The sequence below is a fragment of the Pteropus vampyrus genome, unplaced genomic scaffold, assembly GCF_000151845.1.
Source record: "Pteropus vampyrus isolate Shadow unplaced genomic scaffold, Pvam_2.0 Scaffold482, whole genome shotgun sequence".
In the NCBI taxonomy this organism is placed as follows: Eukaryota; Metazoa; Chordata; class Mammalia; order Chiroptera; family Pteropodidae; genus Pteropus; species Pteropus vampyrus.
The window spans coordinates 262,688-280,940 of NW_011889263.1; the positions used below are offsets into that span (position 1 = coordinate 262,688).

General features: G+C 51.3%; 1 protein-coding gene and 1 pseudogene across 4 annotated transcripts in view; both read left to right on the forward strand.

The window, feature by feature from the left end:
• MAST1 (microtubule associated serine/threonine kinase 1) overlaps positions 1-18,253 on the forward strand; it is a 36,362-nt gene that overhangs the window by 16,110 nt on the left and 1,999 nt on the right. For 3 of the 4 annotated variants that reach the window (XM_011382529.2, XM_023524612.1, XM_023524614.1), the window contains 23 exons: positions 268-356; positions 785-860; positions 2,848-2,926; positions 4,747-4,907; positions 5,058-5,133; positions 5,313-5,522; positions 7,222-7,323; positions 7,404-7,536; positions 7,617-7,684; positions 10,258-10,343; positions 10,433-10,641; positions 13,158-13,296; positions 13,407-13,539; positions 13,677-13,842; positions 13,945-14,046; positions 14,217-14,339; positions 14,862-14,971; positions 15,709-15,887; positions 15,969-16,216; positions 16,557-16,763; positions 16,975-17,204; positions 17,513-17,635; positions 17,743-17,879. In XM_011382529.2, the coding sequence (XP_011380831.1) occupies positions 268-356; positions 785-860; positions 2,848-2,926; positions 4,747-4,907; positions 5,058-5,133; positions 5,313-5,522; positions 7,222-7,323; positions 7,404-7,536; positions 7,617-7,684; positions 10,258-10,343; positions 10,433-10,641; positions 13,158-13,296; positions 13,407-13,539; positions 13,677-13,842; positions 13,945-14,046; positions 14,217-14,339; positions 14,862-14,971; positions 15,709-15,887; positions 15,969-16,216; positions 16,557-16,763; positions 16,975-17,204; positions 17,513-17,635; positions 17,743-17,879 (3,186 nt within the window). Of the gene's footprint in view, positions 1-267; positions 357-784; positions 861-2,847; positions 2,927-4,746; positions 4,908-5,057; positions 5,134-5,312; positions 5,523-7,221; positions 7,324-7,403; positions 7,537-7,616; positions 7,685-10,257; positions 10,344-10,432; positions 10,642-13,157; positions 13,297-13,406; positions 13,540-13,676; positions 13,843-13,944; positions 14,047-14,216; positions 14,340-14,861; positions 14,972-15,708; positions 15,888-15,965; positions 16,217-16,556; positions 16,764-16,974; positions 17,205-17,512; positions 17,636-17,742; positions 17,880-18,253 lie in introns of all 4 variants that reach the window. The other variant, XM_023524613.1, reaches the window with a different exon arrangement.
• On the forward strand, positions 6,121-6,232 carry LOC111732686 (annotated as a pseudogene).

Consider the following 18,253-nt stretch of genomic DNA (forward strand, 5'->3'; position numbering starts at 1 on the left):
CACTCCATGACTGAAACTGTGCCCCACATGTTTACCCATGGTCCACACCAGGAGTCTTGCACCTACACGTCTCACATGCATCCCCTCCCATATGCAGTCCTGCTGAGGTCTCCACTGCCTCCTACTCTAAGTAGTATTCTGGGGGCACTTCTCAGAACACACGGATAGGAGATAAGCGGGTATCTGAGATGGGAGGGAGGCTGATTGTGTTCACAAACTCCCTAGGCTGCGGCCTGGCCCGACCCCCTTGCCTCCCCTTCTCCACAGCTGCCGCACGAGTAACCGGAAAAGCCTCATCTTGACCAGCACTTCGCCCACGCTGCCGCGACCCCACTCCCCACTGCCTGGACACCTGGGTGAGACAGGTGGTGGGTGTGGCCCAGACTAGAGGAGACTTGGCCACAGGAGAGGGATGTGTCCATACCACAGGAAGGGTGGACTGAGTCTGGATAGAGGAGAGCCCGGATTGGACAAGGGGCGGGGCCATCAATGTTGGGCGTGGTCAGTCAGCAGAGGGCGGGTATTGATGGGCGGAGCTAAACTGAAAAGAGGATGGGGCAGAAAGGAAGAGACATACCTGAGGGGCGGGTCCATCCCAGAAGAAGACAGAATCGGCCTGGACGGGCTGGGCATACTCGGTAACCAAAAACTCTTAGGCGGGGGCCACTCCCAACTGTGGGACTAAAGGGGACGGGCTACTGTTTGCAACCCGCATTGGAGATTAGGAGGCGTAATGGGATTGCCGCCCAGCCTAGACCTAAAGATCCCCCTCTTTCCGTCACAGGTAGCAGTCCCTTGGATAGCCCCCGCAACTTCTCCCCCAACACTCCCGCACACTTCTCGTTTGCCTCCTCCCGAAGGTGAGTTCCTGTTCACAGGGTCCTAGTACCCTGGTCCGACCCTCCCCACCCACCGTATGGGCTCCCATCTGTTCCCCTCCTAATTGCAACTGAGCCAGAGCCTGCAGAGTGCTCCAGCGTCCCAGAGGAAACCAGCTCCCAGCCTTAGGGGCCTGGGCCTATAAGAAGGCGGGGCCAATCGCCTCTCTGGAAAGGGGAAGGGGCGTGACTTCCTTGGCCTAGCAGCTAAAGCGCCTGCGTTCTGGGCCGCGGGTCTCAGTCTCCCGCCTGGCACTGCAGGCCGGGCGTTTCCATAGCAACAGGGCGAGAAACGCAGATAAGGTGCGCAAGCGCAGATTTAGCGGTGCCCATTGAGGGACACTTGGTCCCTGATGTGAAGGAGGACGCCTAGGGCTATTTCTCGAGGTCCCAACAGGAGGAATCTCAGGTTTCCCTCCCGGGGAGGAGAAATGTCTCAGTGATGAGTTTCTGGAGTGTCCCTAAATGAATTTTCTGGGGCCTTTGGCGAAATTGGGGAAGGCAGAGAGATTCCTTGAATGTTTTGAGGAGAGACTTTTGGGAGTCACCAGGGTGTTTGCCCAGATCTCTTTTTCTTTGAACTTATTCTCAAAGCATTGTCTGAACACATGCTCTGTTCTGGGAGCTGAACGTAAGAAGCGAATGACACCTCCCTCTATCCTCAGAGTTGAGTTGGGGTGGCAGGCCAGAGAACCAGGGTCGCTGCAAAGGCTGGTGAAGGCTGTGGTGTAGAAGTCACAAGGGACTGTGGAGACAGAGGACAGCTCCCTGGGGAGAGTGAGGGAAGGTCCCCCTCCTCCGTGGAATTCAGCTGAGGGCAATAGGGAGCCAGAAAAGGGCTCCAGGATTGGGCCTGATGTGGTTGCCTGCATGGAGGTTGGGCGGGGCGGCAAGTGGACTGAGCGACACACTGCCGAGAGGGAGGAATGAGGAATGAGTCGCGTAGTGTGTGGGAGTGTGTGTCCACGTGACTAGGAGTGCAAGTTTGTGAGACTGTGAATATGTGAAAATAGCCTGTGCCTACACAGGTCTCCATGGAGGTATGCATCAGCATTCAAATATGAAAGTGTCTGAGTGTGAATTATATCTGTAGGGTTATAAATGTATGTGACTATGTGAGAGAGCGTGCACCTCCATGCGTGTTTCCACGTGCATGTGTAATCTATGCTGCAGTGTGAATGAGTGTGTGACTGCATGAGTTGGAATGTGTGACTGAGTGCGTGAGGGTGTCTTGAATATATGTGTGAATGTGAAAGCGTAGAGTGCGCATGAGGGAGTATGTGTCTGTGTGTGTATCAGAGCATGAGTTCTGGATCTTTGTAAGTGTCTGTGTTTATATATGAGTGGATGTCTGTTTTTGTAAGTACAATTGTGTGTTAGGAAAGTGTGACATTTGGGGCCATGTATGGGACAGTGAATTGTATAAATGTCTGTTAGGGAGTCATGCGTGAATGTGTGTGATTGTCAGTACATGAACTTGACCATAGTAGTCACATTAACACTGGTGAGTGTGGCCAGGAGAGTGACTGTGTCTGTGTGACTGTGAGTGTACCAATGTGAGAGCATGTCAGAGTGTGTGTTTGATGGAGGGGAATTTCTTCTCTGAGAAGAACCAAGGGGTCTGCCTCTGAGAGCTTTCTCATGGAGGGTCCTCTAGGAATTGACATTTCGGGTCCTCTAGGATGACTTCCTTGTGTGGGCTTTTCTGGTCCCCCTCGGGGTTCACACTGGGGCTAGTGTGGCCTGAGTATGACAGGAGAGGGAATCATGGGAAGGAGCCAAGGAGGCTGGTGCCTGGCTGGAAGTCTTCCTCTTTACCTCCTTGACCTGGAGGGCCTTCAGGAACCACAGAGTACAGATATGCTTCCCAAACCCCTGCCCTGGCCATAGCCAGTGCTTCTCTCACATCCGGAGAAGTGGGGGAGCTGGTGGGGCCTGGTGGCCTCTGAGCACCTCGGCTGGGTTCCAGGGCGGACGGACGGCGTTGGTCTCTGGCTTCACTCCCTTCATCTGGCTATGGAACCAACACACCCAGCTCCACTGTCTCGGTGAGTGTGGTAGGCGGGAAGATGGGTGGGAATTGCAGGGACCCTCCAACCCAAAGGTCCACACCCAGGCCAGCAGCTGGGCCGGCCTTAATGAGTACTTTGGGTTATTTTGTCCTCCAAGATTGTCACCTGTCCATCTACTAGTGAGTTGCAGGTCTCCCCCAGCCCTGTTATCCACCCTTGACATATCTTCTTGGGGGTCCTATTCATCATGGACTTATTTTACAGACATTAAGCCACTTGCCCAAGTGTCTGCAGCTGGCCAGGGCCAGGCTACACCCTTCACTCAGAGCCCATTTACTCACCCACTGCAATACCCAAAATCTCCTCTCCATCTGCCTCCTTTTCTACTTGTGTCTCTGGTTTGATATTCAGAAGACATTTATCATGTGACTGTCATGTGATAGGTGGACTCTGCAAGCTAAGCCAGGGTCCAAGGGTTTACAAAGCTCTCGGGAGGGGAGACAGACTAGTAAGAAGGCATTTACAACATGGGGGATTGGAGCTGTGATGGGAGTAACGTAAGGGGAGGTGATAGCAGAGAGGAGGCAACTGACCTAATTTGGGGGAGCATCAAGGAAAGCTTCCTGGAAGAGGTGGCATTGAAGCCAAGACAAAGAATCAGCAAGAGTTTGGCAGGTGGAAGAAGGGATAGAAAGCTGTTCCAGGAAGCGGGAAACAGCACATGCAAACTGCCAGAGGCAACAGAGAACTTGCCACATTGGGAAAATTGAAAATAGCCTTGTGTGGCTGGAGCTTTGGGTTAGAAGTAGAAGAGTTGAGGTGAGACAAGCAGCAATACTGATCGTGCTGGGGCGTGTCAGCCAGGTCAAGGAGATGGATTATATTCTAAATGCAGGTAGAAGCCATAGAAAGTCTTTTTTTGCTTTATATTAACATTTATTAAAATTTCAGTCTGAACTATTTGAAATCGTGCTTCTGTAGGTCATAAATTGTGTGCATTAAAAAAATTATCTTAGTAGACACTGGTGGGATGAGGAGTTTTAAGCAGGGAAGTGAGTGATGTGATGTTTAAAAAGAGAATTCTGCCTACAGAATCAAGTGGATGTCCTGTGTCTCCACTGGTGTCTGTGCATCTGTGTTTGCTCGACTGCATGCCAGGCCCTGACCAGAGACCAAGCTGAGCCAATCCTTGCCCTCAAGCAGACAGCAATAACAAATAAATAATAAAGATGTAAAAAAGTCAGGAGATAAATACAGCAAGAGGAAACAAGATAAGTCAAGGATAGGAAGTGATGGGTGTGTGTTCAGAGGAGGCCTCCTTGAGAAGTGACATTTAAGCAAAGATTTGAAGGAGAAGGCATGATCCATAGTAGATGTGCTCCAGGCAGAGGGAATGGTCTGTTCAAAGGCCCTGAGGCAAGAGCGTGCCTGGCTTGTTCAGGGTCTATCAAAAAGGCCACAGCTCTGTCGCTGGAGTAGAGCAAGTGAGGGTGAGAGTGGTAGGAAGTGATGGCACAGGGATAGGGCCAGATGTTCCTGCAGGCCTCATGAGCTGTGGGGAGAACTTTGGCGTTCAGAGCCATGCAGAGTTCTGAACAGAGAGATGTGACTTGACTCAAGTTTTAACAGATTCCTTCTAGTCATATCCGTGTCTGTGTCACTGTTCTCATCCGTGACTGTCCCTGTCCCCTATCTAGTGCCTAGAGTCCCAACCTGGGCCCTGGGACCCCAGAATCATAATCAGGTTCTAGTACCGGCCTTGCCAGTGCCCCATCAGTCCCGGAAGTCCCAGCCCAGGGTCCCGAGCTGTGGGGGGACCGCGGTGGCTCTGACCCCAGCCTTGCCCCTCCCCCCAGTCTTCCTGCTCCTCCCAGGAGCGCCTGCACCAGCTGCCCTACCAGCCTACAGTGGACGAACTCCACTTCCTCTCCAAACACTTCGGCAGCACCGAGAGCATCACAGATGAGGATGGCGGTCGTCGCTCGCCCGCCGTGCGGCCCCGTTCGCGGAGCCTCAGGTGGGCCGGCACCCCCCCAACTCCACGCTGGCGGTCTGGGAGCTTGTGCACTGCGAGACTCTGGTCCGCGTGAATAGACGACTTGCACCGTGATGGGGGAGGCAGTTTCGGAGGCAGGCGGCTGGACAAGATGGGCTTCTCTCCCTGCAGCCCCGGGCGCTCCCCCTCCTCCTACGACAACGAGATCGTGATGATGAACCACGTCTACAAGGAGAGGTTCCCGAAGGTGAGGGTGGGGGCGGGGGGCGGGGGCAGTGTTGAGTATGACCAGCGGCGGGGCCCTCGCTCGCCTTAGCTCTGTGTGCCCCCTGGTGGCGGGTATGCGCAGCGCAGGCTCCTGGCGGCCGCGGCCTCTGGGCACAGCTCCGCATAGTCACCCCTGCCCCGCCTCCGTCCCTCCCGCAGGCCACTGCGCAGATGGAAGAGAAGCTGCGCGACTTCGCCCGCGCCTATGAACCTGACAGCGTGTTGCCGCTGGCCGACGGCGTGCTCAGCTTTATCCACCACCAGATCATCGAGCTGGCCCGGGACTGCCTGACCAAGTCCCGCGATGGCCTCATTACCACCGTCTACTTCTACGAATTGCAGGAGAACCTGGAGAAGCTACTGCAGGACGTGAGTGCACGGGGAGGCCAGCCTCAGCCCAGACTCTGCACCCCCAAATCAGGCAGATGCCTTCGTTTTCCCTACATCCATCAGGGGGCGACTACCACTAGCCAGGCGCTAGTGTGGAGCTGAGGATTCAGGAGTAGAAGAGAAGGAAGTGCTCCTGGAGGGAAGGACACGATCCCTGCTCTAGGTTTGATGGGGGAGGCAGGAATCCAACCTTCCTCAAGTCTTTACTCAAATGTCAACTTTAGGTTGGCCTCCCAGACAACCCTATTTAAAATGTCAAAATTCTGCTCACAGTCGCCACCCACTGTTTTCTTTAGATTTCTCCTTAGTACTCAGCCTCATTGGTCATAATGTGCATTTTTTCTTATTTTATCTGTCTCACTCGAATGTCAGTCCCACAGGTGCATTGTGAGGTTGCCTATTTGTTCACTGTTTTGTCCTGGGTGACCAGCACAGTGTTGTGCACACAGTCGATGGTCAATAAATGTTGATTAAATGAATGGATGAATAGGACGTGGTTCCATAGTGTAGCGGTTAGCACGATTGCTTTACACGCAGAAGGTCCTGGGTTCACACCCCAGTGGAGCCACGGTTTCTAGTCTACAGCCATGCCACCCTGAACAAGCCCAATGATGTCGGAAGCTAAGCAGGGTCGGGCCTGGTTGGTACTTTGGTGGGAGACCACCTAGGAAGACCAGGTACTGTAGGCATAAATAATTATAATTATAATAAAAATAAATAAATGGATGAATAAATGAAAGTAAACAAGATAATGCTCCCATTCAAATTAATGATGATAAATAGCATTTATTGAACATCTACTATATGTTGGGGGAACATCTACTGTATGTTGGGGCACTGGGAACACAGCAGGGAACAAATCAGAGAAATATCCAGGAAGAGGTCACATTGATATTGGGACAAGAATAATGAGGAGGTGGTATGTGCGTTGAGCAGGGTACATGCAAAGGCCCTGAGATGACAAAACAGTCTGGGAAATTCCACGAGCACAGAAGCCAAATGACTTGAGGAGGTGAGGTTGGGTAAGGGAGCAAGGACCAGAATACAGGGCTCTGGGCTCCAGGCCCTCCGTCCAGACCTGAAAGGCAACATGTCGGTATCATTACATGCTCTGGCATCAGATCTATTTTTGCGTCTAGATTTTGCCAGTAGGTCTATAGGAGTCAAGAGCAAAGACTCCAAATAGCCTAGATTCACATCTAGCTCATCACTTATTTATTTTGCAGCCTTTGCCAAGTCTCTTAACCTCTCTGTGCCTCAGTCCTCCTGCTATAAAAAGGGGTTTTGCTCATTCATCAGTGCCACAAATACTTATCAAGCACCAATTCTGGGGCCGGCACTGACCTAGAAGCTGGGGAATCAGCTGGAAATAAATTTCTGCCCTTGCAGAGCTGACATTCTAGCAGGAAGAAACAGAAGATAAACAATAGGCATCAGGGTGGAGACTAGAGTGAGGCAAGTGATTATCGAGTTGTTTTGAGGATGAATTGAATGAGGGAAGGTCCGAGGACAGTGTCTGCTATAATAGTAATTATTCTTTGTGCTATGCAGCTTGGACCTCAGTTTTCTCACCTGTAAAATGGGACAACAGTAGTAGTGTGTAGTCAGTGGGGTTGAGAGAGGGGCCTGGCTGAGGTGGGGCACCTGTGAATCCTATCCCCATTGTGCCCCTTCCCAGGCCTATGAACGTTCTGAGAGCTTGGAGGTGGCCTTTGTCACCCAGCTGGTGAAGAAACTACTCATTATCATCTCACGCCCCGCAAGGCTGCTGGAGTGCCTGGTGAGGGGGTTGGGTGGGGGCGGGGGACTGGTGGGGAGCCCCTCGGAGCCCACCGTGAGCCTGCCCCTGCTTTGCCTCAGGAATTCAACCCCGAGGAATTCTACCACTTGCTGGAGGCAGCTGAGGGCCACGCCAAGGAGGGTCACCTTGTCAAGACAGACATCCCTCGTTACATCATACGCCAGCTGGGCCTCACCCGAGACCCTTTTCCAGGTGCTAGCTGGTGGGCACAGGAGGCTTGGGGGTGAACCTGCCGGGACCCCAGCCTTCACTCACTCTCAGTCTCTTCCTAGATGTGGTGCACCGGGAGGAACAGGACAGTGGTGGCTCCAACACGCCAGAGCAGGATGACCTCTCTGAGGTAAGGCCAGGTAGCCCAGTAGTCAGCACTCTGGTTCTGGCCCGATAGGCGGGGTCTTACTTCCTGGCTCTCTGCCCTCAGGCTGGATAGATCTCTTTGTCCCCACTCTGAGCCTCAGTTTCCCCATCTCTTAAATGGATTAATACTAGTTCTTCCTCCATGGGCCTTTTTCTTTTCATGGTAAGGTACACGTAACATAAAATGTATCATTTTGACCATTTTAAAATGAACAATTCAGTGATATTTAGTACATTCACAATGTTGTGCAGCCGTCATCTGTGTGGTTCTGGAACATTTTCATCATTTCAAAAGAACACTGTACCCATTAGGCAGTTATTCCCATCCCCCACCCCCAGCCCCTGGCAACCACTGATCTGCTTTCTGTCTCTATGGATTTGCCTGTTCTGGACATTTCATATACAAGGAATCATTCACTCTGCGGCCCCTTGTGTCTAGCATAATGTTTTCAAGGTTCATCCATATTGTAGTGTGAATCAGCACTTCGATTCCTTTTTCTGGATGAATGATATTCCATTGCATGGATATACCATGTTTGTTTATCCATTGTCCACTGTTGGACTGTTTCCATCTTCTAGCTGTTGTGTGACCAGCGCTGCTATGAACATTTATGTATGAGTATTTGTTTGAACAACTCTTTCACTTCTTTTGGGTATATATACCTAGGAGTGGAATTACGGGGTGATATGATAATTCTATGTTTAATTTATTAAGGAACCGTGCATGGGGTTTCAAGTGAATCGAGTGTCTCTCTGTGTTGGGAGCTCAGCATAGTAGAAATTGCCATGACCCCACCCCCAGGCCAACCACATTTTGGAAGATATTTTACATGTCTAGTGGAAATGACCTGCTCTAACAGCCACATGTTTGTTTCCTCTGAACTGTCTAGTGTTTTTCAAAAATTTGAAGCAAAATATAGAAATCAGAAGGTTTTGTCTCAAAATCTGGGTCTGGGCCTTCTTTTGAAAAAATCAGAAGTTCTGACAACACTGTGGTGGAAATGGCTGGCACTGAGTGGGGGCTGCCCTTGATATCAATCACCTGTCCCCCGTCACCCATGGCTCCCACCTGACCTGCCTGGCCCCTGAAGGGGATGAGTTTATTACCTTTATTTCAAATTGTATATATGAATTCACACACATATACACACACCTTTCCTATATGTATGTAAATATATATATATTTAAAAGAATCTCACTATACATGCCATTTGTTTAATTTTTTGAATAGGTAATGGAATGACATCACTCAAAAGTCTAAAACTCTAAAAAGGTATTTATCTTTAATTGTTGTTTGTAGGATTCTACATAATTCCATTCAATCAAACTTGTTAATTGAGTGATTCAAATCTTCCATCTCCCTATTCATTTTTTTTCCTGATTGATCTAATAGTTTCTGAGAGATATATGTTAAACCCTTGTTTTGAGCAATTTCTCCCTGTAATTCTGTCAATTTTTGTGTCAGACATTTTTAGGCTATAGTCTTAGGAGCATACAAGCTCAACATGTTCTTTATGTCATAATCTTTTGTGTAATATTTATGGAATAAATCTTTGTCCCTAAGAAAAATAAAAATAATTTTCAAAAAAAGTATATAATGAAAAATCTTACATTCACCCTTGTCCTTTACTGCCCTGTATCCTCCCAAATATTATTAGTATATGTGCTACTGAGCACCCTCCAAAGATGATTACATAGTTCTGTTTTGTCACATTTTTTACACAAAAGCATACAGTACATATTAGTGCTTGCTTTCTTCTCCACTTAATAAAAGACTTGGGAGAACTTTCTGAATCAATATACTGACAGATTCCTTATTTATTTTTAACAGTGGCACAACATTCCTTTATATAGGTGCCCCTCAAGTGTTTATTTAACCAATTTCCTATAGATGAACATGTCAATTGTTTCTAATCTCGCAATGAACAAGATAATACATGTGTTGTTTTCACATGTGCAAGCCTATCTGTAGCATTAATCCAAAAGTGAAATTGCTGGTTCAAAGGGAACATACATTTGTAATCCTGATATACATCGAAGTACCTTCTGTGGGGGTTGTACCAATTTACACTCCCAACATCAAGGTATAAAAGTATCTGTTTCCGTACAGTATTGACCATAGACTGTGTCAGCTTTTGGGAATTTTTTTGCCAACTTGCTAGATAAAAAATGGTATCTTGTGTAGTTTTAATTTTCCCTTCTGTCATTATATATGAGGTTGAGCATCTTTTTATACGGTTAAGAGCTCTAATTTTATTTCACATACCTTGCCTATTTTTCTCTTCAATTTTTAGGCTCTTTGTTACTGATTTCCAAGAACTCTTTATATATTATGGTGATTATTTTATAGGCTTTTTTCCTAATGGAAAGAAGTTAGGAATAAGGCTCAGAGTCAGACAGTTGGGTTCAAGTCCTGATTTTGTTACTCCCTCAATGTGGCACTTGGATGAAGGACCCACCCCCCCCTCCATGCCTCTGGTTCCCCCTGGGTAATGGAATAACAAGAGTCCCAATTTTATCATGATGATGGTGGTGGTTTCCATCTTTCCCCTGCAGGGCCGTAGCAGCACAACCAAGGCTAAGAAACCACCTGGAGAGAATGACTTTGAGACCATCAAGCTCATAAGCAATGGTGCCTACGGGTGAGCCACCCGGGGCTCTGGCGGGGGGAGGGTGGCGAAGGCCGGGTGTCTCGGAGGTGACGGCCGGTCCTCGCTCTCTCCCCCTGCAGTGCTGTCTACCTAGTGCGACACCGTGACACGAGGCAGCGCTTCGCAATGAAAAAAATCAACAAGCAGAACCTGATCCTGCGCAACCAGATCCAGCAGGCCTTCGTGGAGCGTGACATCCTCACCTTCGCTGAGAACCCCTTTGTGGTCAGCATGTTCTGCTCCTTTGAGACCCGGCGCCACCTCTGCATGGTCATGGAATATGTGGAAGGTGTGGCTGCCTGCGGGGATGTAGGGAAGATGGGGGCATGCGCGCTGGCCAGTGCTGCTGGGTGGCCTACCTGAGCCCCAGCCACTATACTGACTATCCAACCTATATCTTTATCTACTTTTTTATCCATCCAGTCATTGGTCATCCATTCTACCTGATGATTTCTATCCAGCTATCTATTAGTTTATCTATGTATTTTCATTTCATTCAGTATAGATACAGCCATCCAATTATCCATCCATCCATCCATTTACTAAGCCATCTGTTTTTCCCACCATATATCTTTTTATCCATTATACGTCGATTTTTAAAAAATTAATAGACTTTTTTTAGAGCTGTTTTAGTTTTATAGAAAAACTGATTGGAAAGTACATTGAGTGCCCACATATTCCCTTTCCCCCTAGTCTCCCTGTTATTTACATCTTGCATTAGAGTGCTATATTTGTTATAATTGATGAACCAATATTGGTACATTATTATTAACTGAAGTCCGTAGTTTATATTAGAGTTCACTCTGTGTTGCACATCTATTTTTTGTACATCTGACTTTTTATATATCTAGCCATTCATTCATCTGATTTTTCACGCACTTACTCATCATTCATCCATCCTCCCATCCACCCACCCATCCATCCATTCACCAATACCTATTTATTTATTAATCCACCATCTATTTATCCATCCATCCATCCATTTACCATCTATATTTTTATTCATTCATTCAAACCTCCATTCTAGCAGCCATCTCATCTTATCTAATTATCTAGCTTTCTCTATCCATTCATCCACAATTCATCCATCAGTTTTTCTCTCCGTTTACCATCCATCCATCCATCTAACCGCCAATGCATATATTTTTCATCTGTTTAACTATCCATGCTTATATTTGTCCAAATATTAATGTATTAATTGCTCAAATACACACATAATAGAGGTATTAGGACACACACATATTCTCATGGGGCTAAAGCTATGCTGTCCCCAAGCCTTAGTCAACCATCCGTTCATTCAACAGATGTCCCTTTATTGTCTCCCTCACACCATGTGCTGTGCTAGGTGCTGGTGGCACAGTGGGGGACAGACAGACACACCTCTCTCTCATGGAGGTTATATTCTGGTCTGGCTAGACAGACAATAAGCCAAAGCAACCAGATTGTTTCATACAATGAAGATGGCGATGAGGACCTTAAGGCTCAAGGAAGCCATGGGGACGTAGGTGGGCAGTAGGCCTTTCTGAGGCCTGCACTATACCTGGAAGAGCGAACCCCAATCGTTTATAAAGTTTCTTAGATGAGAAGGCATCTGGATTTGGAGGAGCAGCAAGGAGGCCAGTGGAGCTGGAGTTGAGTGAGTGAGCGAGAGGAAGGGTGGGGTAGATGAGGATGGAGGGGCGAGGGGGTTAAGCATGCAGGGCATCGCAGAGCCCAGAATGGCACTGAGTTTTATGCCAGGTGTGTCAGGTAGCCACTGGAAGGTTTTAAGCAGAGTTGACATGGTCTGACTTACGTTTTAAGAATATTTATTAAGCCGCTGTATGGAGGGCAGAAGAGGGAGACCAGTATGGAGATGACTGCATGAGTCCAAGGTTATACAGAGGAAGAAAGAAGTGGACAGAATTGGGATCTCTTTGTTGGGTCGAGCACACAATTGGTGTGATGCTTGGGGCCTTCTGAACATGGCCCAGCCTCAAAGTCTTATTTGGAAGTCAACCCAGCTTTGTTCTCAGCATGAGTGTGTGTCAGGATTACCTAGGGTTGTGGTCAAATGCAGATTCCAGGGCCCTACCTTCAAAGAGTCTGATTCATCAGTTTTCTGTCTCAAACAAAGACATTTATTGACTCATGGGATCAAAACATCCATGTCGCCTTCAAGAACGGCTGTATCCAGGTGCCTAAACCATGTCCTCAGGAATCTATCCATTTCTTGGCTCTGTTCTCATATATGTGGACTTCCCTTTAGATAGACCTGGGCAGTGCTTCCAGACTCAGTGGATAAGCAGGCAGTCTTTGGTACCCACCAGAACTCACCTCCACCATCAACTCCCTGCATGATCCAACCTCTTTCTGAGTCTCAGATCAAAATGACTTTGGAGGATGGCTAAGCGGTCCCCAACCTTTTGGCACCAGAGACTAGTGCTCCTATGAGAATCTAATGCCTGATGATTGAGGTGGGGCTGAAGCGGTGATGCTAGTGCTGGGGAGCAGCTGCAAATACAGATGAAGCTTCGCTTGCTCGCTTGCCACTTACCTCCTGCTCTGCGGCCCAGTTCCTAACAGGCCGTGGATTGGTACCAGTCCGGGGGGTGGGGACCCCTGGATAAGAGGACAAGAGAAGCCTGGTAGAGGGCGCTCCCTGTGTGACCTGAGAAGAGAGAGGGCCCTCTCTGCCTCAGTTTTCCTTAGCTGTAAAATGGGGGCAATGTGAGGTGAGGACCTGGTGCTATGGTGCATGCCGAGTGCTCAGCTCTGGCGTGGGGATGTCTCCCTCTCCACATGGATGTACTTCTGCACCCACAGGGGGGGACTGTGCCACCCTGCTGAAGAATATCGGGGCACTGCCGGTGGAGATGGCCCGCATGTACTTCGCTGAGACAGTGCTAGCACTCGAGTACTTGCACAACTATGGCATCGTGCACCGTGACCTCAAGCCTGACAAGTGAGCCTTGATCTTTTCTGCCACCTCCTTCATGTCCCTCAGGAGGCCTGCTGTGGAAGGGCCAGGAAAGAAGTGGGCCCACCTCTGAGACTCCCTGTTTGTGTTTGCAGCCTCCTTATCACCTCCATGGGCCACATCAAGCTCACAGATTTCGGCCTATCCAAAATGGGGCTCATGAGCCTCACCACCAACCTGTATGAAGGCCACATTGAGAAAGACGCCCGGGAGTTCCTGGACAAACAGGTGTGTGTGCAGATGAGGGGGTCATGGCGGTGGGTAGTGACCCAAAAGGACCTCAGGGCCGAGGGCCTGGTGGGAAGCATGGCTCCCCCTCGAGGCCCCTCCCATGGCCAGGGCACAGGCTGATGGCCTGCCCCTAGGTGTGTGGGACCCCAGAATACATCGCGCCCGAGGTCATCCTGCGCCAAGGCTACGGCAAGCCAGTGGACTGGTGGGCCATGGGCATCATTCTCTACGAGTTCCTGGTGGGCTGTGTGCCCTTTTTCGGAGACACGCCTGAAGAGCTATTTGGACAGGTCATCAGTGGTGCGTGCCTCTGAGGTGGGCAGGTGGGGGGCATGGGGACATAGGCAGGCCCAAGATTTCCTGGACTCCAAAAGTGACTCCCAGCCCCGCCTTGCTCTGCAGATGACATCCTGTGGCCCGAGGGGGATGAGGCCCTGCCCACAGATGCCCAGCTCCTGATATCCAGCCTCCTGCAGACCAACCCCCTGGTTCGGCTTGGGGCAGGTGAGGGGTCTGCTGTACAGAGAATCTGAAGGCTTGGGACCCCTTGGGGAAGCAGAGCTGCAAGTGCTGTGGCCCTGGAGTGGAAGATGGGTCGGGGGCTGGGCTGCAGAGCTTGCTATCAGCTGTCACTGGAATTCCCTCCCTGCCTCCATCAACCCCTTCCTCCCCAGGTGGTGCCTTTGAGGTGAAGCAGCACAGTTTTTTTCGAGACCTTGACTGGACAGGGCTGCTGAGGCAGAAGGCGGAGTTCATCCCTCACCTGGAGTCTGAGGATGACACCAGCTACTTTGACAGTGAGCGAGACAGGGTGTGGGATCTGGTGAGAGGGGCCCTCATGCAAAGCCTGGGCCGGGACCAGCCTCCAAGACTGGGGAGAGGGCTGAGGTTGTGGTGTGGGAGAAGGGAACCCTTCTCAGAGGCGTGGTCTGCATAGGGGCGGGGCTCAGCCTGAGAAGTTGGTTAGAGAAGAGTTTGGGGTACAGGAGGAGCCTGGACAGCGAGTTCTCGAGTTGGGCTTGGGCCTGGATTAGAGGAGTGGTGCTAGATCCCAGAAGGAGGCAGGAGCCGAGCCTGGCCTGAGATGGAGCCAGGGTGGAGAGTGCCATAGGTGGGATATTGGGGTGTGGCCTCTCTGGAGGGAGGGCTAGATGGATTCTCTGAGAGTTGGGCAGGGACCCAGCCTGAATCAGATGAAGAATGCGGTAGGGCCTGGCTAGGCCTGCAGGCCTGGCTTGAACAAGGACCCGGCTCTGGTTAGGGGTGTGATCTGAGGGTGGACCTGTGCCCACAGTCATGGCAGACCCCGCCATCCCCAGCCCGCTCTGACAGGTATCACCACGTGAACTCCTATGATGAGGATGACACGACAGAAGAGGAGCCTGTGGAGATCCGCCAGTTTTCCTCCTGCTCCCCACGCTTCAGCAAGGTTGGCCAAGGCTGGGCTAGGGGTGGGGTGGGACCTGGGGAAGGCGGGGTGAGATAAGGGGCGGGGCCTGGGTTGGGGAAGGTCTTTATCTCCCAGCAGGGTTGAGGAAGGGAATGGAGGTGGTCCTGAGTGGGGCGGGGTTGAAGAGGCTGGGGGAAGCAGGGTGCCAGGCCCGAGGTCTCAGGCTGGGGAACCTACTGAGGGGGCCGGGTTCTGGGAGTAATCAGGCCTGAGGGGAGGCCGCATAGGGGTCTATGGCACAGGCTTTTGGCTGGATGGTGGAATCTAACAAGAATCTGGGCAGTTGTAGAAAGGACTCACAGTGGGGCGGAACTAGGTCTAGACGAGGAAGGGGCAGAACCTTGGGGTAGAGAGGATGAGCAGTTTGGGGGGTGGCAAGGGTTCCCAAGGTCTCGCTTTGAGTAGCAGCTTGTATTGCGGTACAGGGCCTAGCCTGGGGTACACATGATTGACTTGGGCCTGGGAAGGTGGGGGCAAGAAAGCCAATTCTTCAAGGTATGGGTGGGGCAGGGTCTAGAATAGGGCGGGGCTTAATTGTGGGGTGGGGTCTGAGCTGAAAAATTGTAAATGGTTGGAGAAATGATCCAGAATTTGGGCTGGGCCCGGCCTTAGGAAGGAGGTGCATGGTTTGGGCGGGTCAAATAGCGGAAAGCTGGTTGGTTCGGGAGCAAAGGCGGGACTTGGGGGCCGAACTTGCCCCCCACCGACTCTTGCAGGTGTATAGTAGTATGGAACAGCTGTCGCAGCATGAGCCTAAGACCCCTGTGGCAGCAGCGGGGGGCAGCAAGCGGGAACCGAGTGCCAAGGGCCCAGAGGAGAAGGTATCCGGCAAGCGGGAGGGCCTGGGAGGCCTGACCCTGCGCGAGAAGACCTGGAGAGGCGGCTCCCCAGAGATGTGAGCAGGGGAAGGAAGGGCTGGATTTTGGAAGCGGGACCGAAGGGGCGAGTCGCCTCTAACCACGCCCCCTTTCAGCAGCAAGCGGTTCTCAGCGTCTGAGGCCAGCTTCCTGGAGGGGGAGGCCAGTCCCCCGTTGGGCGCGCGCCGTCGTTTTTCCGCACTACTGGAGCCTAGCCGCTTCAGCGTCCCCCAAGAGGACGAGGATGAGGCCCGGCTGCGCAGGCCTCCTCGGCCCAGTTCTGATCCCCCAGGCTCGCTGGATGCGCGGGTCCCTAAAGAGGCAACTCAAGGGGATGGCACTGCCAGCTCCGGGGACCCCGAGGCCAGTGAGTGCCCTCTCCTGCTGCCTTCCCCAGTTCCCCAGTGACCATATATTGAACTTTTAATGAGCCTGGTACTGTTTATGCAAGATCTCATGTACTCTTTATACTCCAGTCTGGGTTCTCATCAACATAAGGAACACCCCGTATTCCAAACTTGGTCAGTAAACAAATATATCTGAGCACTTCTCTGTATGAGGAGCTGTGCTAGATGCATGCTACTTGCTCTCATGAAACTCCCCTTCCAACAAGAGCAAGAAGTAGGAAAAGCATTCCAGGCAGAGGGAACAGCATGCAAGAAGTCTATGACCTTGGACTGACTCCTAACCCACCTCCTCTATTGCAGCTGACAGCCCACGCCCAGGTGACCTCCTCCCACCCTCAAAGGACGGGGACCTATCAGGCCTGAGGGCTACCAATGACCTGGTTCTGCGCCGGGCGCGCCACCAGCAGCTATCAGGGGACCCCGCAGCAGAGAAGCGGCCTTCTCGAACAGGGGGCAAAGTCATCAAGTCAGCCTCGGCTACAGCCTTGTCTGTCATGATTCCTGCAGGTGATGCTGTGCCCCACCTGTCAGGGGAGGGGCTGCCCCATTTGTGCCAGGATAGGCCAATGAAAACACTGCATTTTCCCTGTCTACAGTGATTGGCACTGGGATGGACCAATGAGAGCCCTGGGACTTTGACTAGGAAGGAGGGAGTTGCAGATACAGAAAGAGCTGTGTCTGCTGGCCTTGAGTTCTGACCATGGTTCTGTGTCTGCAGTGGACCCCCACGGAAGCTCACCACTGGCCAGCCCCATGTCCCCACGATCTCTCTCCTCCAACCCATCTTCGCGGGACTCCTCTCCTAGCCGGGACTACTCACCGGCTGTCAGTGGACTCCGCTCCCCCATCACCATCCAACGCTCAGGCAAGAAGTATGGCTTTACCCTGCGTGCCATCCGCGTCTACATGGGTGACTCGGATGTCTACAGTGTCCACCACATTGTCTGGGTGAGCACTCGTGGGTGAGGTCTTTGTTCTAGGGTCGGGGGTGAGGGGAGAGAAGGCCCGCCCAGGAATGAGGGACAGCTCAAACTCGGAAGCCAGGCGGCCTGAATGAAACTTCTGTGACCCGTGGTGTCCATTCCCCCTCTGAGCTTCAGTTTCTTCATTTGTAAACTGGAGAGAATAATTACTATTTCATAAAGTGTTATAAGGATCACAGTGCACACAGAGGTCGGTGTCTGGCACATAAGCTGAGGGAGCTTTCTTGTAACCGATCCTGTTAACCCTGCTCCTGTGTGGTGCCCTGTCTCCAGCATGTAGAGGAGGGGGGCCCAGCTCAGGAGGCGGGGCTCTGTGCCGGAGACCTTATCACCCACGTGAATGGGGAGCCTGTGCATGGCATGGTGCATCCTGAGGTTGTGGAGCTGATCCTTAAGGTGAGTGCAAGGCGGGGAGCACACTGGGGGAAGGGGAAAGGAGAGGGGATATTCTGGGAATTAGAGCTGCCTGAACAGCAGCTCATTTGCCACCCTTCTTTCCCCAGAGTGGCAACAAGGTGGCGGTGACCACAACGCCCTTCGAAAATACCTCTATCCGGATCGGCCCTGCGAGGCGCAGCAGCTACAAGGCCAAAATGGCTCGGAGGAACAAGAGGCCCTCAGCTAAGGAGGGCCAGGAGAGGTGGGTGGGGCCAAATGCAGTGGGTGGGGCTATACACAGCAGGCGGCAGCAACACTTTAGCTTTTGAACTGTGGACAGGGCTAAAGTGGGAGAGGTGGGGGAACAGGAGAAGGAAGTGTGCGGGCCACCGAGTAAAGAAAGAGCAAAACCTAGAGGACAGAGAAGGAGGGCTTGGGAAAGTGGAAGGCGCCAGTAAAGGAAGCTGTGCCAGATTCCTGGGCTGGAAGAAAAGCATTGTGGGAGTGTCTTGGGCAGGTGGGCAAGACCAGCAGATCTGGATTAGAGATGGTGCTGTTCAGTAGATGGTCTTTCCCTGTTGGATGTGTTTGGATAACTAGGAAAGGATTTCTATCTGGATCATGAGCATGCCAGGC